Source organism: Pleurodeles waltl, chromosome 9 (genome assembly GCF_031143425.1).
Source record: "Pleurodeles waltl isolate 20211129_DDA chromosome 9, aPleWal1.hap1.20221129, whole genome shotgun sequence".
Taxonomy (NCBI): Eukaryota; Metazoa; Chordata; class Amphibia; order Caudata; family Salamandridae; genus Pleurodeles; species Pleurodeles waltl.
The window spans coordinates 1,097,359,370-1,097,386,115 of record NC_090448.1 but is presented as its reverse complement, the minus strand read 5'-3'; the positions used below and the strand labels follow the sequence as shown (position 1 = coordinate 1,097,386,115).

The 26,746-nt window shown below is 44.5% G+C and overlaps 1 protein-coding gene across 1 annotated transcript in view; it reads left to right on the top strand.

Moving 5' to 3' along the window:
- RTF1 (RTF1 homolog, Paf1/RNA polymerase II complex component) overlaps window positions 1–26,746 on the top strand; it is a 306,552-nt gene that overhangs the window by 266,918 nt on the left and 12,888 nt on the right. Inside the window, 1 exon segment of the mRNA XM_069208792.1 lies at window positions 6,389–6,500. Coding sequence (XP_069064893.1) covers window positions 6,389–6,500 — 112 coding nt within the window.

Sequence of the window (26,746 nt, the reverse complement as noted above, 5' to 3'; positions counted from 1 at the left end):
CGGGGAAACCTCCACTTGGGCAAGGGAGAGGGACTCCTGGGGGTCACTTCTCCAGTGAAAGTTCGGTCCTTCAGGTCCTGGGGGCTGCGGGTGCAGGGTCTTTTCCAGGCGTCGGGACTTAGGTTTCAGAGGGTCGCGGTCAGGGGAAGCCTCGGGACTCCCTCTGCAGGCGGCGCTGTGGGGGCTCAGGGGGGACAGGTTTTGGTACTCACAGTCGTAGAGTAGTCCGGGGGTCCTCCCTGAGGTGTTGGTTCTCCACCAGCCGAGTCGGGGTCGCCGGGTGCAGTGTTGCAAGTCTCACGCTTCTTGCGGGGAGTTGCAGGGTTCTTTAAAGCTGCTTCTTGAAACAAAGTTGCAGTCTTTTTGGAGCAGGTCCGCTGTCCTCGGGAGTTTCTTGTCTTTTTCGAAGCAGGGCAGTCCTCAGAGGAGTCAGAGGTCGCTGGTCCCTTGGAAGGCGTCGCTGGAGCAGAGTTCTTTGGAAGGCAGGAGACAGGCCGGTGAGTTTCTGGAGCCAAGGCAGTTGTTGTCTTCTGGTCTTCCTCTGCAGGGGTTTTCAGCTGGGCAGTCCTTCTTCTTGTTGTCGCAGGAATCTAAATCTTTAGGTTCAGGGAAGCCCTTAAATACTAAATTTAAGGGCGTGTTTAGGTCTGGGGGGTTAGTAGCCAATGGCTACTAGCCCTGAGGGTGAGTACACCCTCTTTGTGCCTCCTCCCAAGGGGAGGGGGTCACAATCCTAACCCTATTGGGGGAATCCTCCATCTGCAAGATGGAGGATTTCTAAAAGTTAGTCACCTCAGCTCAGGACACCTTAGGGGCTGTCCTGACTGGCCAGTGACTCCTCCTTGTTGCTTTCTTTGTTCCCTCCAGCCTTGCCGCCAAAAGTGGGGGCCGTGGCCGGAGGGGGCGGGCAACTCCACTAAGCTGGAGAGCCCTGCTGGGCTGTGACAAAGGGGTGAGCCTTTGAGGCTCACCGCCAGGTGTCACAGCTCCTGCCTGGGGGAGGTGTTAGCATCTCCACCCAGTGCAGGCTTTGTTACTGGCCTCAGAGTGACAAAGGCACTCTCCCCATGGGGCCAGCAACATGTCTCTAGTGTGGCAGGCTGCTGGAACTAGTCAGCCTACACAGACAGTCGGTTAAGTTTCAGGGGGCACCTCTAAGGTGCCCTCTGGGGTGTATTTTGCAATAAAATGTACACTGGCATCAGTGTGCATTTATTGTGCTGAGAAGTTTGATACCAAACTTCCCAGTTTTCAGTGTAGCCATTATGGTGCTGTGGAGTTCGTGTTTGACAAACTCCCAGACCATATACTCTTATGGCTGCCCTGCACTTACAATGTCTAAGGTTTTGTTTAGACACTGTAGGGGTACCATGCTCATGCACTGGTACCCTCACCTATGGTATAGTGCACCCTGCCTTAGGGCTGTAAGGCATGCTAGAGGGGTGACTGACCTATACTTGCATAGGCAGTGAGAGGTTGGCATGGCACCCTGAGGGGAGTGCCATGTCGACTTACTCGTTTTGTTCTCACTAGCACACACAAGCTGGCAAGCAGTGTGTCTGTGCTGAGTGAGAGGTCTCCAGGGTGGCATAAGACATGCTGCAGCCCTTAGAGACCTTCCTTGGCATCAGGGCCCTTGGTACTAGGAGTACCAGTTACAAGGGACTTATCTGGATGCCAGGGTCTGCCAATTGTGGATACAAAAGTACAGGTTAGGGAAAGAACACTGGTGCTGGGGCCTGGTTAGCAGGCCTCAGCACACTTTCAATTGTAAACATAGCATCAGCAAAGGCAAAAAGTCAGGGGGCAACCATGCCAAGGAGGCATTTCCTTACACAGGTCACATGCTGTGCACGCTTCAGCCATCTAGTGTTGGGCTCGTATGTCACAAGTTGATTTTCTTTGAATGTTTCAGCTTTGAGATAACTCATATTACCTGCCCCAAAACCCCCAGTGTCCAGGTGACTTGTGTTACCTCCCCTCAAAACGCTCTATGTATTAGGACTAAGTAACCTTTTTCCTTCCTTTAGTTATTAGCTTCACGGTGCTACCTTTCTCCCTCATTCTCTTCCTGTAACCTTGAGTCCTACCACTGGGATTAGTTAGGAGATCTGGCTTGAAAGCACAGCTGTAACCATAAGTTATGGGATCATTAAAGATCTTTGAGGAGTACTGAGAGAAGGACTTTAGCTCCACCTTGAAGTTAATTTATCTGAGTAAAGCTTTTGATTTGTCAAAACTGTGTGCTTCCAAAGAAAGAGTGCTTACTTCCTAAACAGCTGTGATAATTTGTTTAACTAGCTGCCTGAGCCAGGCAGCCACTTAAGCAGAAATATTGTTTTTGACCTTTCAGTCAGACGTATTCCACTGTGGTGGATAGAGCTTGCACTTGAAGGTCACACAATTGCCACTGGAATGTTTTCCAACAATTTCTAGATAATTAGACCGTTTCAGTGTTTGTTCTTCTCTGGTTGACCTGTGTGAGAGCTTATGCTCAATACCGCAGGGTAAGCCAATGATCGAGGCTGTAAACTAGATCACTTTATTTAGGAGAAGTAAAAATTCAGTGGGCTTCACTTAATTATTGTGAAAAAGATACATTAAAGTCAATAAGCATTTAAGGGTTGTGTGTTATTGCTCTGTAAAAGCCTAAAGACATTTCAGTTTACTGCTATAGAGGCCCGGGTTGTGGTGTGGGGTTACACCCCTTTGACAAACAATTGAAAATGGAAGATTTGCACTATGATCATCCTTTTTAGGCTCTCTTAGGAGATCTAGTGTTTTGTGTTGCTAACTGTAATGTTTACATTCTGATTTTGTGACTGAATGTCTGGTGGTTGCTTTGTTGGAAAGCTTACACTCTATACAGTAGGCCTGGGTTGGTTATGGTGACAAGCCACTGATAAATGGTACAGGCCTGATTTGTTCACTGGTAAAAGTTGTCTGAAGCCATAGGTCTGCCTTTGCTTATGTATTGTGAAAAGCATTATTAAAGCCATTTGCCCTTTAACAATGGATTGTTATAACAATGTGTTATAGACTGTAGACACATGGTGTGTTACATGAAATATCACAGATTACCAAAGAAGGGAGGGTTTTTTTTATTTGTCATTCCTGTCACAAACCATGGGCCTAGATTTTCATTGTGACAATCCTTGTTAGGACCTTCTGAGAGAGATTCTATAATATTTTGCCAACAGTCATTTTGTACATAGTTGTAATTTTAAACATAGTTTAATTTTATAACTGTATGCTCTATGGTTGCTAGCATACGCACACTTCATGGAACTAGTGTTGTTTATGATGTCTAGTCAGTGGTAGTGGCTATAGGCCTTATTGGTTAATTTGGGTAAGTTATGTCAGATTTCTTAGGCTTGATCTGTTCATTATGATTGGTTATGAGAAAGCCTATATGCATGACTTAACTGATTGTGAAAAGCATGCTAAAGGTAGATTAGTACACTGTGGTCAAAACCAATAGGCAGGTATTTTATTAACTAGAATCTCACAGTTTACCATAATACTTAAGGGTTTAGGTGTTTGTGACTTACTCTAGCAAACGGTGTGGAATGAAGTTTTAGAATGTGTTAATCTTAATTAGGCTCAGGGGCTTGGAATTTTAAAAAAAATATATCTACTTGCCCATGGGACAGGTTGCTTCATAAATATACTTGTCCTGTAAAAATACCTATTTGTCCCTTTGGTGCCATGTAGTGCAGTGGCTTGCATGTTTTAAGGATTTTCTCCAGCTCTTCTCTAATATTTTCCCATAGTGAGAAATGTACTCCTGACAATGACAGAAGTAGAAGTTCTTCTAGGGTTGGGAAACAAAAGTGGTTGGGAGGGAAAGTGAACTTGTAAACGCTCAATAGATCTTCATGAGCAAACCTATACATGCATATTTTCCTGTGCTAAAATACAGTTCACAAATATTTTCTAGGAGTACTATTTCATAGTCTACTTCTGTAAGTTCTTGTGAATTCATGAAAGCCACTAATTCAAAGACATATACCATGGTGCACTTTTTCGACTTTCTTTAAGAATTATATCCCTGATTAGGTCTGATTTTAACAAAGACATTTAGTTTTCATTAACTTCTATTTCTCTCTCTCTCTCTATCGGCTGGCTTTACTTTGAGTGATCGCATCTGCTCTTCCACAAAGAGCATACTGGCACACAAAGTAGTTTTGTTCAGTGGCAGGAACTACTGTGGCAATCAGTGGCATAATGAAAATGGAGTGGACCACCTGAAAAGAACATTGAGGCCTCCCCCCTCCTTCCAGACTCACTCAGGGCAGGTGCTGTGCTAAGGGGGTACTCTAGAGGAGGGCTGCTGGGTCTTTGTTAAGCCAGTGGATGTAATGTGTGCTTTTTGAGACCAAAAACGTTTTTTTCATTTTGCAGGTTTTGTTACAAATATGTGAGGGCCTGACAGCTCCCACAACAATAAAGTGTTTACTTAAGCCATGTCAAAACAAGACATGCAAGACTCACGAAAAATGTTGACTCGGTTGGCTTTGCTAGTGCTTTCATGCTTCCCATAATCTTGTTGAAAATGGTTACACTGATTTCCCATTAGGAACATTTTTGCGAAATACAAGCATGCATCATCACATTTTACCAAATGATGCTTCAAAGAAATAGCATCTAAAATCACATAGTAGCAAAACCTTTTTCCTACTTGCCTTTTTTTCTGAACATTTTATTTTGAATGCTTAGAAGCTTCTGCAAACATTTGCATTTCATCTGCTAGCAATATAGTTGGCATCGTACTGTTAAACTTTTGAAAAATGTGTGCACTTTTTTTTTTTTTTTTTTTTACTGGAACCACTGTCGGTAGTGCAGTGTGAACGTAAAATCGTATATTTGCAGCACTCATATTAATAAATGAAGGCTTTTCATTAATGAACCATAAATACAAGGTTGAACAGCATTAATATATAGACACACATTACCTCAACTACAGACAGTTCCCTTGTCTGTAAACTAGCAGCCAAACGGTTTGTGCCGCAGGAAGTTGGGCCTCCTTGTCCCAAGGACAAAATAAACATCTAAACGTGTTGCCCTTGACCCCCAAACAATATGTCCTGGGCGTCTGGTGATAGGAATTCCACGTCCCTGAGGCTGCTTAATAGGGATTTGAAATGTATTTAACGATATGTAAATTTATTTATATGGGATTGACAATTGTAATTTTGTACATAATTGTAATTGCTACTATGTGGCTGATCGTTGTCTTGTGGGAAAGCTTACACTCGGAGTAAGTCTGGGTTGAATGATTGCAAGCGGCTGATAAAGGCTGTATGCCTGATTTGTTTGTTGGGAAAAGTTATGCCGAATGCTATAATTCTGGTCTATTTTTTTTTTTTTTTCAATAAAGGAGTACAATTCAGCGGCCTAATATATTGGCTCTATTGCCCTGCTTGATGCCATTTTTCTGGCCACTTGCATGTCCACCTGAAAATGGATGACCTCAGTGCTAGGATTAGTGGGCCAGATCTTCAGTTTTTCATTTTCATTTTCCTTCTCATTTCTTTTCTTTTCATTATTTATAAAGCATATTACATCTCCTCTCTCCACACAGTGCTAAGTGGTTGCTTACTTGCCATTCATTTCCATCTACGGTGCACCACATCCAGCAAGGCCACAGCCTGTAGCTCAGGCCAACATCATGGAATGGTATTGTTTTAGTTTCACTGCTTTACCATTCCAAGGCGCCCAACATATTAGTTCCAATTGTGCCGACCATACTGAAACATCAGAACAATGAAACATCACGGACAATACCATTTTAAAATGGCCACTTGCTATTAGGGTTAATATTAGCACATGCTTTCCATGTTTAGATGGCACTGTCTTTTCTTTTTCTACTTGTATTTTTTTAATTTATTTTACATAGGTTGTTGGGTTTGTGTTTGTTCAAGTGGGTGAATGTTAAAATTAGTTAGTGGGTGGATGAATGGACCACTGAGTGCTAAGATGAGTGATTGTATGCACGTATGATGATTCATTGAATGCTGAAACCCATCACTGACTTAGGAGGCACATACATTTAAAAGCCAGACCTATTGGTATTACCAGTGATTGTTTGGGAATAGGCACAAATGGGGATTGAAGTCTAGGATACAGTTAACTTTAAAGTGCCTTCTATAATCTTAGTCCATATGCTGTCCTGTTCGCAGATTTTTCCAGACTATCCTTCTACAGAGCAGTTTCTGTCCCTGCTACTATGTGAAAGGCTCCTAAAAGGGTGACTAATGAAGGCCTGTAGACTAGGAGGAAAGGAGTCACAGTCTCACAGTGAAGGTTACCTTTACCTTAGTTTCTATCCTGGGTAGAATGTTGTCAAGCATTTTCACAAATCCACTGACATGTTTCTTAATTTCAGGGTCCAGGCAAGGATAAAGATATGAACTCTAAATCTAATAGTGACCTCTCGGAGGACCTTTTTAAAGTGCACGACTTTGATGTAAAAATAGACTTGCAAGTTCCCAGCTCAGGTGAGTTATACCCACTATTTACGTGGAATGGGGGGGGGGGGGGGGGGAGGGGGTTTAGGGAGTCAGCTCAAATTGCATGGATAACTGTTCTCATATTTGGTAGTGTAAACCTGTTGTAGATTCAAATGCTACGCATTATTCTGCCATCTGGTCCAGAAATATTCTTCTAGAAATAGTTTGTTACTATATAACCAGCTGTGATTCACTTTCATTTTCAGGTATATGCGACTACACAAAGCCGTGATTGGGAATCATCATAATTTTAATTAAAACACCTTCTCATGAGATGTGCTGCATTCCAGTTTTTTCCATGCAGTGTAAATAGGTAGCTGCTATTTTTTTTTTTTTTTTTACCACTAGCACCACCTTACAGGGTCATACTCATGCATGTGTGTGTAAGCGTGTTTCTGATAGAGACTTCTAGTTGCAGATTCCCTACCTTTGAATTTCCTCAAGGCATCGGCTCGATCTGGAGAATTTTCTAAGCAGTACTCCTGTGTGCCGTTTTCGTGATGACAATCGGCTCTGCGTCTGGTATTGGCTGATGTTGACATGACGTTGTGGGTCCTATATAGGCACCTCACTGCCGGGCTGATGTCAGTTCTTTTCTTTCCACACCAGCTAGCGCCGATCTGAAGCGATCTCTCCCCCTCACCCTGCCCCCCCCCCCTCCTCAGCCACTTTTTGACTGGACTTTTTATGTTGAGCGCAATCGCTTTGACCTGTTGTAAGTATTGTGGGCTTTTAAGCAAGGCCACCTCAGGTCCACTCGTTCTTGGGCTGCCTTTCAAAAATCCCTTGATGTCATTGGTAATTGCTTTACTTTTGTCCCGCCTTGGGGCGGTTTTTATTACCGCCTAGCAGACTGACCCTGTTACATGGATATTTGCACGATTGCCGATATACTTAAGTATGGGGGAACAATTTTTATTTATTTTTTAATCTCCCCTTCATGCTTTATGCCCGCCATCATCCTCCGAGCAATCGAAGGGAAAAATCCTTCTGCGGTATTGGAACGCTGCCCACATTGTTCAACTGTTACCATTTCTTATGGCTCTCCCCTTCACCCTCAATAGCTTTCCCAAAAACTCTTCTAATTGTAAAATGCTGTACTAAAAAAACTCAGAAATCCACAATATGACTTTCTGGGCATGGCAGGAGAGCAGATACTACAATATTCATTGCACTCGGGAAAAGTCGCCCCCATAATGCTTTGCAAGCATTCTTTTTCAAAACATTTTTGCCCATTACTAAGCCTGTGGTAGGCCTAGGACAATGGGACACCACCAAAATGTTCTGCATGACGCCCTCTTTCTGTTTAGATTATCGGTGGGTCCCCACACCTGGTTAGGGGTTGACTCCAAAGTAATATTGCTTTATGCCATTTATTTTCATGTGGTTATGCTCTCTGGGGGCTAACTATATGGTAACATGACCATGTTTCTTACAAATGCTATTTTTATTGTGATGTCTTCTAGGGGCTGTTCTGAGCATTACAGTCTAATACCAAACGTTTGTTTCTTGTCAAGGTTTTTATTGAGTTTATATGATAATTGTATATGTTTTATTAATCTCTCCTTGTTGCAATTATGACCTTGATTTAGGCCAACTTAACATCCTCATCTCATCCCACTATGACTGAACACTTGATATGTTTGAGTGGCCCTTTTAGTTTATTTCTCTTGTTACTCCTCCATGGCTGTCTTGTTTTGGGAATTGCTAGCCTGCCAGCAACTCTGATAGTGGGGTAGTGAAAGTGGTATTCTGTTGGAATAAGAATGGCAGATTTAAATTAGGATGCTAAATCGCAACATTTTCATTTTTGGCTGCAGCTAGAGGAAGAGGGTAAATTTAAGTGATTTAGTTATATGCAGGGCCACTGGAATTATGTGGCAGGAAAAGACCAAATTCTGAGGCAGGGTTGACCAATTTATGTGGCAAGAAAAGTCCAGTAATTAATTTACAGTGCCAATATCTCTAACTCATGCAAATGGGAGACCCATTTTTTCTATTCCTGGTGCGTCGAGAATGTCTTCGAGGAAGGCCAGGTTTAAGCACAGCGGTTCATGTCACTGGGCGATCTCCATGATGGATCCACACCTCATTTGCTTTTGGTGCCTGGAGAGCGACCACGGCTCAAGTCGTGCTCAGTGTCAGACCATGCATCCAACGGCTTTGAAGGAGGAGTCCCTAAAGCTGATTGGGGCCCAATGCTCTACTCCGCATTAGTCGAAACCTTGGTCGAGAGAAAGGTCCCCGCAGCGGTCCCAGAGTCCTTCATCGTCGTCGTCCCACTACAGGTCCTCGGGACAGTCAGGTAAGTCAATGCACAAGAAGAAGAGCAAGAAGTCTGAGTCACCGGAGCGACCCCTGCCCAACTTTGAGAATTTTATGAGGCCAATGCACCTTTATTTTTTTTGGCCAGCCCAGCTCTGCTGGAGTGCCTTTGGGCCTTGCGGATCCTGAAGGGGCCCCTTCAGGTTCCCCACCCGCGGCTTCGGCCATAGTGCTGAGGGGCACCCATGGATCCGGGCCTGGATCCGGATCAGCATCAGTCATACCACCCTGTCTTTCTCTGTCACTGATGCTTCCGGTGCTGCATGCGCCCACGGGGGCGCCATCTCAATTAGTTCCAGTACTTGATATGTCAGGTGGCAAGGTGGGCATCTCTGCACAAATTCACCAAACACTACTGCCTTGACAGTCAGGTCTATAGGAATGGGTACTTTTCCCGTTTAGCCCTGCACAACTTCCTAGAATGATCTTTGGTCGCCGAGCCACCTCCGGGGATGGTACTGTTGGGGTATCTATTCAAAGGTAAGGAATCTGCACTAGAAGTCTCGATCAAATGAATAAGTTACTTACCTTCGGTAACACCTTATCTGATAAAGCCATAGCCTATTTTCAGATTCCTTATCGACCCGTGCGTCTTCCTCGCCATGCAAACTGATTCCTAGGGACAGGGACTCCCCTTTCAGGGCCTTAGTTTTGAAACCCTAGTAGTCTGTGTTCTTCATGGCTTGTGGCATGAAGAGTTGTGAAAAGAAACTAACGTCAGAGCGCTGGGGAGGCCCTTGTTTAGGGCCCACAACGTCAAATCCGGCACGGATGATGCAGACAACAGAGGTGTAACCGAACAATGCCACCTACCGGCGCGCAGAGGTTCTGGTCAGAAAATTCTCTGGATAAAGCTGACACCTGGGAGAAGTTCAAAGGTAAGTAATCTGCAACTAGAATGTGTCTGTACCAGAAAAGGCGTTACTGAAGGTAAGTAACTTGTTTGTCATAACAAATAGGAGCCATCTTGGAATTAGATGTTCTGTAATAGGAAGCTCATTCCAAGGTTGCCAGACATGCATACACATGTTTCTTGACAAGTGTTCACATGCGGATACAAAGAAGCATTGACAAACCCAATAGTTCCACCATTTATAGCTTTGACCTTTTGGCTTGTTTCTGTTACTGCAGCATGTGTATTAATATTTGAGAAAGGAAGGTAATGCTGATGCTTTTGACCATTATGCTAGACAAATTTGCTACTTTAGCCTTTCTGATATTCCTTAATATCTCAAATTAATATTAGAGATTTGCTGGATTCTCTCATCCGTTGGAGGGAGGCATGGTTTCTTCAGCTTCAGATATGTTTGCTTGTATTTCTTTAAAGATAGACTTTCAAAACAATCTGCTTTACTGTTACCCTGTTGCGATCTTGGCCAAATTGCAGATTTTTTTTTATTTGTCTATTGGTGTCTTCAACAAATTTTCAGGTGGCTACTTCTAACAGTAAATCCTCCCATTTACAATATGCCAAGGCGCCACGCTAACTCTAAACTTCTCCAGCAATATTTTTGAATGCCAATAAGTGGTGCCCAACGGTTACTCCGTATTTCCTCAGAATTGACAGAGCAGAGCCATATGTAAGCCCCCCCTCCTGTGCCCTAACATCTGTTCCTTTCGTTATGTGCCTTTCAGTACGGATCCTGAGATCTGCTCCCAAATTGTCTTCCAACGAGTCCTCCCACTTAAAAAACAAAAAAGCAGAAAACAGCTATTCAACGTGTTTTAGTGAACAATGTCCCCACCGAAAACAACAGTATTCAAGCAGTCTGGACACTGCATCAATCGTGTCATTTTTGGTGGGGATATCATTCTCTGACTTGCATAACACTAGTAAGTTTGTTGTGCTTGGACTTGTGCCACAACTCAATCGTGTGACAATGAAACCCTCATGTAGCCTTTACTATTTGGACCAAGCCATGCTAGCCAGTCATGCGACCTAGACTGATTCCAGGTGACCCATATTTCCTGACCTAGCATCCTACACTGGAGAACCCAATTGTACATCCGTCAACAATCTAGCTTAATATAAGTACTTTACCAATCAAGCCGCCAGATAGGGAATCAAAAAGACCATGCTTTTGGCGAGAGAATGTTTCTTTCACCTAATCTAGCTCTTAGGTCTATTAATTTTGTCTCTTGGGTAAGTACACAGATGAATTATGGGATCTGTCCAGCAACATTTTGCGGGTCATCTGGGAGGACTTCAAACCCACTTCAGCCCAAACAATATATGATGGTTAGGATTCAGCCAAGTATGTGCCCTAGGGTGGCCTGGGCAATACAGATTGCATCCACCAAGCTATTACAACCAGTGTCATGCTAAGAACGGTGTAGGAAGTTGGCTCTGTGTGTGCTATTTCAAAGTAAGGAATAGCATGCACAGAGTCCAAGGGTTCCCCTTAGAGGTAAGATAGTGGCAAAAAGAGATAATACTAATGCTCTATTTTGTGGTAGTGTGGTCGAGCAGTAGGCTTATCAAAGGAGTAGTGTTAAGCATTTGTTGTACATACACCCAGGCAATAAATGAGGAACACACACTAAGAGACAATTCCAGGCCAATAGGTTTTGTATAGAAAAACATATTTTCTTAGTTTATTTTAAGAACCACAGGTTCAAATTCTACATGTAATCTCATTTGAAAGGTATTGCAGGTAAGTTCTTTAGGAACTTTGAATAATCACAATAGCATATATACTTTTTACATAAAACACATATAGCTATTTTAAAAGTGGACACAGTGCAATTTTCACAGTTCCTGGGGGAGGTAAGTTAATGTTAGTTCTTGCAGGTAAGTAAACCACCTACGGGGTTCAAATTGGGGTCCAAGGTAGCCCACCGTTGGGGGTTTAGAGCAACCCCAAAGTTACCACACCAGCAGCTCAGGGCTGGTCAGGTGCAGAGTTCAAAGTGGTGCCCAAAACACATAGGCTTCAATGGAGAAGGGGGTGCCCCGGTTCCAGTCTGCCAGCAGGTAAGTACCCGCGTCTTCGGAAGGCAGACCAGGGGGGTTTTGTAGGGCACCGGGGGGGGACACAAGTCAGCACAGAAAGTACACCCTCAGCAGCACGGGGGCGGCCGGGTGCAGTGTGTAAACATGCGTCGGGTTTTCAATAGGTTTCAATGAGAGACCAAGGGGTCTCTTCAGCGATGCAGGCAAGGGGGAGGGCTCCTCGGGGTAGCCACCACCTGGGCAAGGGAGAGGGCCTCCTGGGGGTCACTCCTGCACTGGAGTTCCGATCCTTCAGGTCCTGGGGGCTGCGGGTGCAGGGTCTTTTCCAGGCGTCGGGATTTTGGATTCAGACAGTCGTGGTCAGGGGGAGCCTCGGGATTCCCTCTGCAGGCGTCGCTGTGGGGGCTCAGGGGGGACAACTTTGGTTACTCAGTCTTTGAGCCGCCGGGGGGTCCTCCCTGTAGCGTTGTTTCTCCACCAGTCGAGTCGGGGTCGCCGGGTGCAGTGTTGCAAGTCTCACGCTTCTGACGGGGATTGCAGGGGTCTTTAAAGCTGCTCCTCTGGAAACAAAGTTGCAGTCTTTGTTGAACAGGGCCGCTGTTCTCTGGAGTTTCTTGGTCTTCTTGAAGCAGGGCAGTCCTCTGAGGATTCAGAGGTCGCTGGTCCTGGGGAAAGCGTCGCTGGAGCAGTTTTCTTCCGAAGGAGGGAGACAGGCCGGTAGGGCTGGGGCCAAAGCAGTTGGTGTCTCCGTCTTCTCTGCATGTTTTTTCAGCTCAGCAGTCCTCTTCTTAAGTTGCAGGAATCTGATTTCCTAGGTTCAGGGGAGCCCCTAAATACAAGATTTAGGGGTGTGTTTAGGTCAGGGAGGGCAGTAGCCAATGGCTACTAGCCCTGAGGGTGGCTACACCCTCTTTGTGCCTCCTCCCAAGGGGAGGGGGTCACATTCCTATCCCTATTGGGGGGATCCTCCATCTGCAAGATGGAGGATTCCTAAAAGTCAGAGTCACTTCAGCTCAGGTTGCCTTAGGGGCTGTCCTGACTGGTCAGTGACTCCTTGTTTTTCTCATTATCTCTCCTGGACTTGCCGCCAAAAGTGGGGGCTGTGTCCAGGGGGCGGGCATCTCCACTAGCTGGAATGCCCTGGGGCTTTGTAACACGAAGCCTGAGCCTTTGAGGCTCACTGCTAGGTGTTACAGTTCCTGCAGGGGTGAGGTGTGAAGCACCTCCACCCAGAGCAGGCTTTGTTTCTGTCCTCAGAGAGCACAAAGGCTCTCACCGCATGGGGTCAGAAACTCGTCTCTCAGCAGCAGGCTGGCACAGACCAGTCGGTCCTGCACTGAACAATTGGGTAAAATACAGGGGGCATCTCTAAGATGCCCTCTGTGTGCATTTTTTAATAAATCCAACACTGGCATCAGTGTGGGTTTATTATTCTGATAAGTTTGATACCAAACTTCCCAGTTTTCAGTGTAGCCATTATGGAGCTGTGGAGTTCGTTTTTGACAGACTCCCAGCCCATATACTCTTATGGCTACTCTGCACTTACAATGTCTAAGGTTTTGCTTAGACACTGTAGGGGCATAGTGCTCATGCACATATGCCCTCACCTATGGTATAGTGCACCCTGCCTTAGGGCTGTAAGGCCTGCTAGAGGGGTGACTTACCTATGCCACAGGCAGTGTGAGGTTGGCATGGCACCCTGAGGGGAGTGCCATGTCGACTTAGTCATTTTCTCCCCACCAGCACACACAAGCTGGCAAGCAGTGTGTCTGTGCTGAGTGAGGGGTCCCTAGGGTGGCATAAGACATGCTGCAGCCCTTAGAGACCTTCCCTGGCATCAGGGCCCTTGGTACCAGGGGTACCAGTTACAAGGGACTTACCTAGGTGCCAGGGTTGTGCCAATTGTGGAAACAATGGTACATTTTAGGTGAAAGAACACTGGTGCTGGGGCCTGGTTAGCTGGGTCCCAGCACACTTCTCAGTCAAGTCAGCATCAGTATCAGGCAAAAAGTGGGGGGTAACTGCAACAGGGAGCCATTTCTTTACAAACTGCATGCATGGATGAAATCAAAAGGATTTTGCTGCATAAATCCTTTTCTGGAATCTCTGGATTCACACGCTGTGTATTATTCCGCCGCCTAGTGGTTGGGTCTGCCAATTTCTTGTTAGTCCTCTTTGTCTCTTTTTTCTTTCTTTCTTGTTTTGCCCGGGGCCGAATCACCATCTTCAGATTCTTTTTTCTGCTGTTAGATCTGGAAGCAATAGCGTAAGTTCTATGGATGACGAAGGAATCTCTGAAGATAATACGTTGGATTGTTATAGGAAGCAGAGAAAGATCAAAGAGGTGAAAAAGCAAGGACACCAAAAATCACTGAAAGGTGCCAGAGGATTACTAAAAGAAATAAGCAGACCACGTTAGTCGTTGGCGCACAGTTGGTGAATGCACAGAAGGGGTGAGGCAGCCACCAAGGGAAATGGAGGACACCCCATTTAAATTCTGCCCTGACAGCCACTGAAAGTTTGCTTAAAAAAAAAAAAAAAAAAAAGACAGCCAGCCACTAGGTCTGTAACCTCTGCCTACTGGAGGACTGTGTCACAAGGAGTTGTGCTGCGTGCGTCAAGATTAGACCTAAAAACTTGAAAGCCAGACAGAGGAAGAGACATGAAAGCCAGAGAACCATGCAGGCACAGAGAAATGCAGCCAGTCATTACTGACCTTGGCCTATCGAGTAATGAGGAGAACCACGTCATGGAGGCAGAAGTAGCCCAGACAGAATGCTCTGATGTTGAGGTGGAAGAGGTCTGTGAAGTCTAAGCAAAACAGCTGACAAACCCGGTGATGGGGAAGCTCAACCAGGTCACATTGAAAAAACTTCTGGAGCTGAGCTTGAAGACTTTGGGCTTGAGCCCCATAAGACTGCCTCCGCAGTGAAGCACTGGGCGACTAAAGGAAAGTCAAAATGCCAAGAAGAACCCCACGGGTCCCGAAAGAGGCAGCAATGGAGGTTGCCCCTTAGAGAAGCCTCAGTAAGTGGTACCTCTGGTACCTAGAGCCTGAGTACTAGAGAGGGTCCTTAAGGGCTGCAACATGTATTGTGCCACCCTACGGGACCCCCATAAACTGCACACAAAAACTGCCATTGCAGACTGCGTGTCACAGTGCAGGTCATGAGGAAAAACACAATATGACACACACATTGTGTGCCGTGCCCCAAATCTAGTTTGATTTCTAGATGTTACAAGTGAGCAGGGAAGCCATCGTAAGGTATGTACTAGTCACTACAAGACTTGTCCTAGAAATGGTTTTGGAAGGGGTGTTCCTCATTTCCTTAGGCACCCCTCAAGTATGTGCCCATAGCTCTGACCCATCGCAGAAAGGATCTGACATCTTGGATTTGGGCAGAGGGATGCATTTTGGGATTATTTAGTGCCAGTCCCCCAGGAAATTGGGGCAAGGTTGACCCAGCAAACTTTTTCCTTTTGTTTGGGGAGTCACTCGCACCTACAAGCTAGTGCCAGGCATAAAAGTGGCACCCCTGGCTACCTCCTAGAAACATTACTTGACCTGTGGAAAAAGGAAGGACTGCATCTGCTAAACCAAAGGACTTGAACTTAAGAGTAGGACTGAGCCTGCTGTTTTACTTGTGGAAAGAAACCCCAAGTGCAAATTGGACTCCAGGGGCCAGTTGGCTGACCCCCTTTTAAGCTCCAGGAACACTAACGCTGCAAGAAGTCTTCATCAAAGGAGAGCCCAGCTGACCAGTTGCAACTGGATTTCCCCTGGTCCCTGCAGGTGATTTTTGGCAAATGTATCCATAACTCCCTGAGTGGTGCCCAAAAGATTCTGGACCCTTGGCTGGTGTTAGTGTACTTTCTCCCCATAAAGATTACAAAGGTTAGAGACTTAAAAGAACCAGAGGCTACCACGTGACTGCCTTTGTTGCATCAACTTGCATGTTTGCTCCGCTGAAAGCTTTTATTCCAGAAAAAAGTCCCAACGTGAAAGATTTCTCTCAGACCAAATCAGAGCAGTACTTCGCTATCGTTGAACCTTCTGACAAATTCACCTAGCAACCTGTCCTGCTGATGAAAAAATTCCTTGAGAGAAAGACTGAGACAATAAGCTTTTAACCCGGATGAACCCGGTCCCTGTAGCCGACTCGTGCTACAAACCTGTCTTCCTCAGCTTTTGACTTTGACCTAGTCTACCGTGACCAGATGCCCACGGTTGACCCTTTGTCCTTTTTGGAGTTAAAAACTCTAAAACTCATATCTCTGGGTTCATTGATCTGAGATTTCTTTTTTTTGTCATCTTGGTGTCTGCGTTTGTTAACATTTATCCTAGTTTGATAAATTGGAGTGGGATTTTTCTCATTAACTGTTTTGTTATTAATAAATGCTTTTACAGTTTGAGTTAAGCCTGACTGATCTGTGTTACAGCTACCCAGCAGTTGAGTTCAGGTTTGAATTAAAGTAACCTAACTGGATTTGATGCCGAATAGTAATATTATTACTAGATGAGGTTTCACACCCACCCCAAATTATAATCTACTTTTTCACAGCATAGCAATCTGCTCAGGCCCTTGCCTAAGGATTCCTTCTGGCAAAGGTGGGGCTATATCATCGGGCCAGTCTGACCACATTTATTGCCACGAGTGATTGAGCATGACAATGATGACATCAGTGAGGCTGGCAATTTGCTCCCTCCCACCACCACAAACACAGTGGATTACTTGCCCCTCTGAGCGCTAGTTGCCCCAACACCTCCCCTGGAGGCAGTTTCATTTACTGTAGAGATAGATAGATTTATTTGATGGCATGTGTAGCTGCAGATACACATGCTATGCATTACTCCGCCATCTAGTCTTTTCAGAGTCACAGGATCGAGTGACTCCTCCTCTCGGTCATACTGCGCGTGGGCATTGACTCCATTGTTAAATTGTTTTCTTTCCGCTGTCTGGTTCGGAAGTGTTTCCTCTCGTCAGAGACACAGTCTCCGAACAAGAATCGGAAGAAGATAGGCATATCACTGTTGGTCAGCACGTGAGTACGTCTGCCCCTAGGCCCACTAATAAAAATTAATCGAAGGCCTTGGGTACACCACTGCCAGAGTGCCATGGTTCGACCTGAAAAAAGACACTTGTTGACTGACCTTCGGGTTCGGCATCGAAAAAGACCACCCCTCCATCTGTATTGTAGTCGAGTAAATCCATTATGAGTTCTACTTCGGACTCGAGCAGGCATCCTCACTCCTAGGAGTCAAAGCCTTGACGCCCCGCTTTAAAGTCGAAACAACCGGCTGCATTTTTGGGACCATCTTTAGAGCCGAAAAAATCATCTTATTCAGAAGAGCAAGGACTTTCAAGCCATCTTAAACAGAGCTCAAAATCACTGCATGAACAATCTTATAGACCTTCTGATGAGGACACTGAGATTCCACCTATCCTTGAGGTTATGGATGAAAGACAATCAATGATTCACATCCATAAAGAGACTGGCAGAATAATTACTGCACCTCCCCTACAAACCAAAAGGAAGCTGGCCTTTCAAGAACAATTAGACACTGCTCCACAAGCAAAAATATATAAAAAGGAGAAGCCAGTACCTGCCCACACTTCTTTCTCTCATTCACCACAACTTTCTTTTTTACCTCCACCCACTAGCCCACCACCTTTACCTTCACCAACTCATTAGCAATATTCACATGGTGATACGGTTGATCCTTGGTATCTATACGACCCAGATCCTATTCCTGAAAATTACCCTGATTTACACCCTTCTAAGCCTTCTCCACCAGAGGACACTACTGCATACACGCAGGTTGTTTCTAGGGCAGCAGCATACCATGGGGTGCTTATGCACACTGAGTCCCTAGAGTAGGATTTTCTGTTTAACACTCTATCCTCCACCCACTCAAAATATCAATGCCTTACTATGCTTCCTGGCATGGTTAAACATGCAGATCAAATATTTAGTGAGCCAGTCAAAGCTAGAGTAATAACTCCACGCATTGATAACAAGTATAAACCTGCTCTTACAGACCCTGATTATATTACCCACCAAGTTCCTCCAGCCTCATTGGTAGTAAGTGCGGCTAGAAAAAGGGCTAAAAGCCAGTCATCGGGGGATGCTCCTCCTCCTGACAAGGAGAGTAGGAAATTCATTGCTGTTGGCAAGAGGATAGCCACACAGGCTGCCAACCAATGGCGATTTGCCAACTCGCATGCCTTGCTAGCAAGGTACGATAGAGCCCACTGGGACGAGATGCAGGAACTCCTACAGCACCTCCCAAAGGAACATCAAAAAAGGGCACAGCAAATTAGGAAGAGGGTCAGGCCATAAGCCCTTGATGCTGCAGATACAGCAGATAGAAGTGTCAATACTGCCATTAATATACGTAGATATGCATGGCTCTGTTCCTCTGCTTTTAAACCTGAAATACAGCAGGCAGTGCTGGATATGCCTTTTAATTAAAAGCACCTGTTTGGCCCTGATGTAGACACGGCCATAGAAAAAATAAAGAAATATTCAGACACTGCCAAAGCCTTATACACAATACCATATAGACTCCTTTCACAGACAACAGTTTAGAGGAGCATTAAAGCCACAATCCACAGAGGCTTCTACCTCCCAGGCAAAACAAGGGCAACAGCAGTACCAGAGAGGGGGATTTTAGAGGGTTGTATAGAGGTCAATACTTTAGAACTAGAGGCAAGTTCCAGACTTCAAAACAAGCCACTACCCCATCTAAACAGTGACTTATTTACCACCCCCCACCCCAGACATCTCCTGTGGGGGGCAGACTGCAGTAATTTCACTCCCAGTGGCAAAATATCACCACAGATTAATGGGTATTGTCAATTATCCGCAATGGCTATTGCCTAGAATTGATTTCTACCCCCCAAACATTCCTCCACGTTATCACAAACTGTCCCCAGAACACAGTGTGCTGTTACAACATGAAGTACAATCGCTACTACTAAAACCGGCAATAGAATTGGTCCCACATTCTCAACAAGGAACAAGAGTATACTCACTATACTTCCTCATCCCCAAAAAGGATGGCACTCTCGGGCCCATCCTAGATCTCAGATCACTAAATCTATATAGCCTGTCAGAACACTTTCACATTGTAACTCTGCAAGACGTCATTCCACTACTACAAAAACAAGATTACATGAGTGTATTAGACCTCAAAGATGCATAGTTCCATATACCTATCCATCCAGCTCACAAAAAATACTTAAGATTTGTGATAGCAGGAAACCATTATTAATTCAAATTTCTACCATTCGGCATAACAGCCCCAAGGGTATTCACAAAATGTCTAGCAGTAGTAGCAGCCTACCTAAGAAGACAACACATACATGTCTTTCCATATCTAGACGATTTGGCTAATAAAATCAAGCAATTTTCTACAAAGTCAAAAACACACTCAATACACAGTAGAGACCCTACATACACTAGGGTTCACTTTCAACTACCAAAAATACCATCTTCAACCAGTACAGGTTCAGCCTTACCTAGGTGCTATTCTCAATATGCAAAAAGCCTTAGCCCATCCAAATACACAAAGAATACAAGCTTTTCAAAATCTCATGCCACAAATGCAGCCAAATCAACAATACACTGTAAGATTTATCATGAAGATCTTAGGAATGATGGCATTGTGCATAGCAATAGTACCGCATGCAAGACTAAACATGAGGACACTACAACAGTGCCTCTCACAGCAATGGTCTTGAGCACTGGGTCAATTGCAAGATCGAGTGTTAGACCGCCAAACGCACAAGTCCCTTCAGTGGTGGAATCTCAGCAATTTAATGAAGGGGCGATCATTTCAAGACCCTATGCCCTAGACCACAATAACAACGGATGCATTAATGACAGGCTGGGGAGCTCATCTCAACAACCTTTACCATTCAAGGGGAATGGGATTCAAAACAACTAAGTTATCACATAAACCATTTAGAATTATTAGCTGTGTTCCTTGCCCTAAAAGTGTTTCAGACGCTTCTCAAACACAAGACTATCTTGATAAAATCAGTCAATATGACAACTATGTATTACCTAAAGAAACAAGGCGGGACACATTTGTCTCCGCTGTCCCTTCTAGCTCAAACAATATGGAAATGGGCAATCAAATTCACCTACTAGCAGAATACATCCCAGGAATCCACAATCAGCTTGTGGATCGCCTAAGCAGAACACGCCAACAGATACACGAATGGGAAATTCACACTCAAGTACTTCATCGGTAATTTCAAAATTGGAGGACACCAGAAATAGACCTATTCGCAACAAGCGAAAACGCAAAATGCCAAAACTTCGCATCCAGACACCCATACCCTCTGTCCAAGGGCAATGCTCTGTGGATCAACTGGTCAGGGATATTTGCTTACGCTTGTTCCCCTCTCCCACTACTTACATTTCTGGTCAACAAACTGTGTCAGACTTCTCTCACCATGATACTCATAGCCCCATCTTGGGCTCAACAACATTGGTACACGACACTCCTAGACCTGTCAGTAGTACCTCACTACAAACTTCCAAACGGACCGGATTTGTTAACACAAAGCAAAGGACAAATCAGACACCCAAATCCCAGTGCTCTCAACTTAGCGATTTGGCTCCTGAAGTCATAGAATTTGGGTACTTACAGCTTCCATTAGAATGCATGGAAGTTCTCAAACAAGCATGCAAGCCTACAACTAGGCAATGCTATGCTAACAAATGGAAAAGATTTGTTTATTACGGTTAATCTAAAAATACTGACCCCCTTACAGCATCAATACCAGATATTATACGCTACCTACTTCATTTGCAGAAATCAAATTTAGCTTTCTCATCTATCAAAATTAATCTTACTGCCATATCAGCATATTTACAAACTGTACAACATACCTCACTCTTTAGAGTCCCAGTTATTAAAGCCTTCATGGAAGGACTGCAACTTATTATTCCATCCAGAATACCACCTGTTCCTGCTTAGAATGTCAATATTTTACACACCAGATTAGTGGGCCCACCTTTTGAACCCATCCATTCCTGTGAGATTCAATTCTTAACCTGGAAAGTTGCTTTCCTAGTAGCTATTACTTCATTACAAAGAGTTAGTGAAATAAAAGCATTCACTCTTGAAGAACCCTTTTCCCAAGTACACAAACATAAAGTTGTACCTAGAAGTAATCCAAAATTTCTCCCAAAGGTGGTATCCCCTTTTCACATAAACCAAACAGTGGAATTGCCGGTCTTCTTCCCGCAGCCAGATTCAATTGCAGAAAGAGCCCTTCACACTCTTGATCTTAAAATAGCTCTTATGTACTATGTGGATAGAACAAAAGAATTCAGAAAAACAAAACAGCTTTTTGTTGCTTTTCCACAACAACATAAAAGGAATCCTATCTCTAAACAAGGATTAGCAAGATGGATTGTTAGGTGTATACAAACATGTTACATCAAGGCAAAAAGACAACTTTTAATCATACCTAAAGCACATTCCACTAGGAAAAAAGGTGCATCTATGGCATTTTTAGGAAACATACCAATGGCAGACATATGAAAGCTGCCACATGGTCTACTCCACATATATTTACAAAGCATTACTGTGTAGATGTATTTTCAAAGCAACAAGCCAATGTTGGTCAAGCTGTCTTAAGAGCATTGTTTCAAACAACTCCAACTCCTACAGGCATTTCTTGGGGAGAGTAGCTGCTTTGTAGTCTATGCATAGCATATGTATCTGCAGCTACACATGCCATCAAATGGAAAATGTCACTTACCCAGTGTACATCTGTTCATGGCATGTAGTGCTGCAGACTCACATGCACCATCCCTCCTCCCCGGAAGTATATACATTTACATTTGCATGGACATCTATTTTTACTTACTAATTATGTACAACATTTATATTACTACACTCTATCACTCCTTCCTACACCCTTTTGCCGAAAAACAATCTAACAATTGATGCCCATGCACGATATGACTGAGAGGAGGAGTCACTCGATCCTGTGACTCCGAAAAAATGTCTTCGAAGAAAAATATGTAACACTCCGAGCCCAACACTAGATGGCGGAATAATGCATAGCATGTGAGTGCAGCGCTACATGCCACAAACAGATGTACACTGGGTAAGTGACATTTTCCATATAAGTCTGCTGTGGTTCTAGAATTGTCTCTTGCAATGGTGGAAGCCAATTCTACTATTTAGACCAACCTCTTTATCCTCTGAATCTTTGCTTTTGTTTAACAAGGCACTTATGAAACCAATCAAGATGGCCTGGGTCAAGCCTACTTCAGTACTGTAAATGAAACAGGCCAATAACTCAACACTATCGAGTGACACCCTGGGGCTGATATTTCTTGTTGCTTATCCTTCATCCGAAAGCCTGGTAGTTGTCATTTACTAATTGTAAGCCAGACTCTCTCTCTCTCTCTCTCTCCTGTGCCCCCCAACAGGAAATCCAGTGAATTCAGAATTGGATGCAATGAGGAAAACGTGTTTTCAGTTAAAGGTTTGCCACTTAGTTTCACAAGTACAACTTGCTTGCTGTGCAGATACACCAGTGCTATGTTGAGGTTAGTCCATATGGCCTCCTGGACAAGTTAAAAGGCAACTTACCAGAGGTAGTCCAGGATGGACAGGGTGCTGCGAAGCAGACCCTCTACGTGGGTCTTTGCAGTGGGTCATAGGGTCTTCTGTGACACTTAGTTGACACGCCTGGCTTTGCTCCACAGGCTTCTCTGTGAATGTGAAGGCAAGTTTAATGGACATATGCGACAAGGCTGATTCAGCCCACAAAAGGTTTAATGCAGGTTGGGCTGTGGCAGCTTCTTTAGGGTTAGAGTCCCTTCCCATGATTACCAAAGACAGAACTGCTAGTTTTGCGGTTATTCAAAAGTTTCGCCATTTCGTCAGCACCAGCTTCACCAGCCAGTCCAATAGTTAAATTGGTGTCTGCGGCTGTACCAGGCCTGTGGCAGTTCTAATGGCAGAGGCCTTGCAGACCTCTTCCTCCCCGATGCCACCAGGAAAGCTGCTTTAAATTCCCCTTAAGGGAAGATTTGCAGCTTATGAAGATGAAGGGTATCATTCTAACTAGATGCTTGCAGGCATTGACAGTGGGTCTTAATACGTTATGGAAATAGGCTGTGCCCTTCCCTTCCAACAAAAAAAACTCACCCTTTTCCCTCAGTTTCTTCTTCAGTCAGACATACATATTTGCATTTTTCCAGTAAGGGAGTCAAAGTAGTTGGTACTCCTGGTATGTTTTTGATCCCAAGGAGGAAGGCTGTATGCTTTCTAACCAAATATTATGGTCTTAAATTTCTTCCTTTATATGGATAAATGAAAGATGCTTGACGTATGTTTCCCAAAAACCTTTCATCCTGTCTTGATGGGGCTTTAATTTGGCTCTAATGTGCACACCATTCAAGCCTGTGCACAGCTGTTCCTTGCAGATCCTGACTAACAGCCCAATTTTTCTTACTGTTATCATTTCCGCAAGCAGTGTCATTGAACTGCAGGCATTGCCTGTGCAGCCTCTGTATACCACCTTCTTTCCCTACAGCTTGGTGGTGAGAACCCTAGGTTCCTTTTGGCCCAAAGTGGTATTGCCCTGGTACAGTCACCGTCTCTGCTTTTCTGTCTGCCACATCACTCGAAATAGAGGCTCCATCAGCTTGATCGCAAGAAAGGTTTGGACTTCTGTACTGAACACAGAGTATAGTGTCTGTGATCAATTGCTGGAGGTAGAAAAGGAATATCGGTACAGGAGAGTACTCTCCAAGGTGATCGTCCAAAAAGGTGAATCGTCCCAAGGGTAACGATTTGCAATGCTGTAGCTAAGAATGAGCCTGCAATAGGCATGCAGGCCCATTCGACTAGAGCTAATGTATCTACGATAGCATTAGCAAGTGTTGCAACTGTCTTGGACATCTGTCAAGCTACAGCATGGGTGTCTGTGCATACTTTACTATGCACTACTTCCATGGTAACCTGGCCTTCATAGAGGGTTCTTTTTGCCTGATCAGTCCTGCAAGACTTTCTGGCTTGAATCCATCCTTCAGACTACCCAAATGTTAGGGAGCTACTGTTGGGTATCTGTTATAAACTGATGAGTCAGTAGTTAAAAATCTCGATCAGAAGCCTATATCTGGCTCGGCTCTTTCACGTCAAGGGTGGTGCAAGGCATTGAAGAGCTGCATAGTCCCACCTGTTGCCATATGGGATCTATTGCTTGAAAAATTGTCTTTATCCAGTCTGGCACCTGGGAATATTATAAAGGCGAGGAATCTGTGTACTCACCGGCAAGCATTACCAGAGATAAGTAACCTGTTCTTTGGATGGCCATCTTTTCGGTGCATCACATGAGTGAGTTGCAAGTGCTGTGTGTCCAGTCCCCCTTCAAGTGTTTCAAGCTGGTTCTGAGAGCTAAGGCGGCCTTCCTTCCTTAGGCCAATATCCCTTTCTGTGTTTGTTACTCTTCCCACTTTTTCCTCCACTCCACTTCACCAAGGAGGAGAGGCTGCACAGGCCGGACCCTCATAGGGCAGTGAGCTAGTATGTTGTGAGGACCTAAGATTTCTCATAACTAACTTTTTTTCAGATATGCAGACAACAGGAAGGGCAAAGCAGTACAGAAAACCTTTTCACAGTGGATTATGTTTTCTGCTGTGTCCTGGAAAAAAATGAAACATCTAGAATGTATCCATGCTCATTCTACCACAGTAAGGGTGACTTCTTTGGTATTGTCCTGTTGCAGAACTATGTCCTGCAACGACAAGGGCTTCACTTTACATATTCACCATGCATTATTTCTTGGATTTTGAAGTCCAAATAGAAGGAATTTTCCCTCATTACTTGCTCCAAGCTTTATAGTGTGACATACCTTCAGAACCACCACATGGGACCAGCATTACTTTGCTATCTACTCAGAAGGTGAGAAATCTGCAGCTAGAAGTATCCAGAAGTTGAACAAGTTAAGTTGAATTGTTTGTGTCGTCTGTAGGTGTAGATACATATGCTGTCCATCTAGTATTGGGCTCAGACATGTTCAAGTTGTGTTTTTTTCGAAGAAGTGTTTGAGTTACAAAGTATAGTGACTCCGCTTATTGCTGGTAATGTGCATGGGCATCAGCTCCATTGCTAGGTTGTTTTTCTTCCGCCATTGGGTTCAGACATTTCTTACAGATCTTCGGGTCGATGCCTTGTGGTGGTGTTGCTGGGCCCATTTAGATCTTCTAAACTAGTCAATGTAAGTAATAGTAGTGTGTTCTCTTTGCCTCAGAGCGTCATACATCTGTCGTTTGGCTGAGTAATTCCTGCTCCCCGCTCTGAGCTTTGCCTCTTCGTGGCTCCATCTACAGTTCGCCTGAAAATGTTCCATTTATGATGGCGAGAACTCCATTCGGGTAGTGGCTGAAGTGTTATGCCAAGTATCTGTGGACAGATGTCCATCAGGTGTGCAACCTTTGTTTCCGCAGCACGGCAAACCCTCCTGTTCTGTGTGCCACAACTTTCAGAATGAAAAGACCGTGCAATACTGTTGGGCTCGATGCATCGCATCTGCTTCCATGGTGCACCAGTAGAGCGACAAATGGGATTTATTTTCATCCTATTAAAATATTTTTTTATAACACAAGTACAAAAAATGGGCTTTTACAACTACTGAAATATATTCTGCAAAGTTTATACAGTTGACTTAGTTACTTACATTTTGTGTGTCTTTGTATAGTAGGTCAGACCGTTCACCTTAAAAAATCCTGGAACTCTGCAGTCAGAACTAAAATTAATTGTAAGAAGACAAACTGACTTTTGACCTTTATCTCTGAATATAGAGCAATTGACACAAGCTAAGAACAAGTTTTAAAGGCATCTTTATTGCTCCTTCACTTCCTGATTCAACAAAACACCTGTTCTTTCTCAACTCACCAGTAGGGGTGAGTAGGTCCTGAAAATAGCACGACCTGATAAAATATGACTCGCCATAGCAAGTGGGTGGGCAGATTTTTGAGGTCTGCATCACTTGGATGACTGCTGATCAAGAGTGCAACGAAACAGCAGTGTTTAGCTCACACATGTAACTATAGGTCTCTTACACGGTCTAGCCCCTTCAGGTCCAGCCCTTCTTAGGGGTGATACTCAACTCTCTTACAGGGAAACAGATCCCAGCACTGCAAGGGAACATGCTTTTGAATTGTTGCTTCCCTTTTTTCATCCAGATCATCAGGTAAAGGTTAGAAAGCTCTCTCTCCTCTTTGGCATGATGACCTCTTGTATGGCTATAGTTGCACATGCCAGGTTACACATGAACCCCTCGCAAGAGTACCTAGCAGCATAGTGGTCACAAGTGCAGGGTCGCTGGGAGGTTCTAGTGTTTATCTGGGGCCGCACTTATCGTGCTCTGCAATGGTGTATAGGAAACGACCTGTTGTAAGGCCGTCCCTTTCTAGACCCTGTGCCGCAGTTGACTATCACAACAGACGCCTCCATCACAGGGTTGGGTGGGGCGCACTCACAGTTCTTCACTGTTCAAGAGCTGTGGACATCCCATCACAGGGTCACCACATCAACTACGTAAAGTTGCTGGCCATCCGGATAGCCCTGAAGACATTACTCCCTCGGATCCAACACAAGGTAGTTCTTGTAAGCATGGTATACCTAACAGTCATGTTCTACCTACAGAAACAGGGCAGCAATCACTCTCTGAAGTTGTCTTCACTAGCCCAGGGCATTTGACGGTGAGCAGTCCATCACAGAGTAAGTTTATCGAGTACTTGCCGGGAGTGGACAATGATTTTGCAGACCTGCTCAGCAGGATGCACCAAGTCCACTCTTGGGGACCCGCAAGTCCAATAATCGTACTTTCATCATTGGGGGTTTCCTGGCATAGACCTCTTCGCCACTGCTGAAAAAGCAAAATGCCCAAACTTTTCCTCCATGTTCCCACAG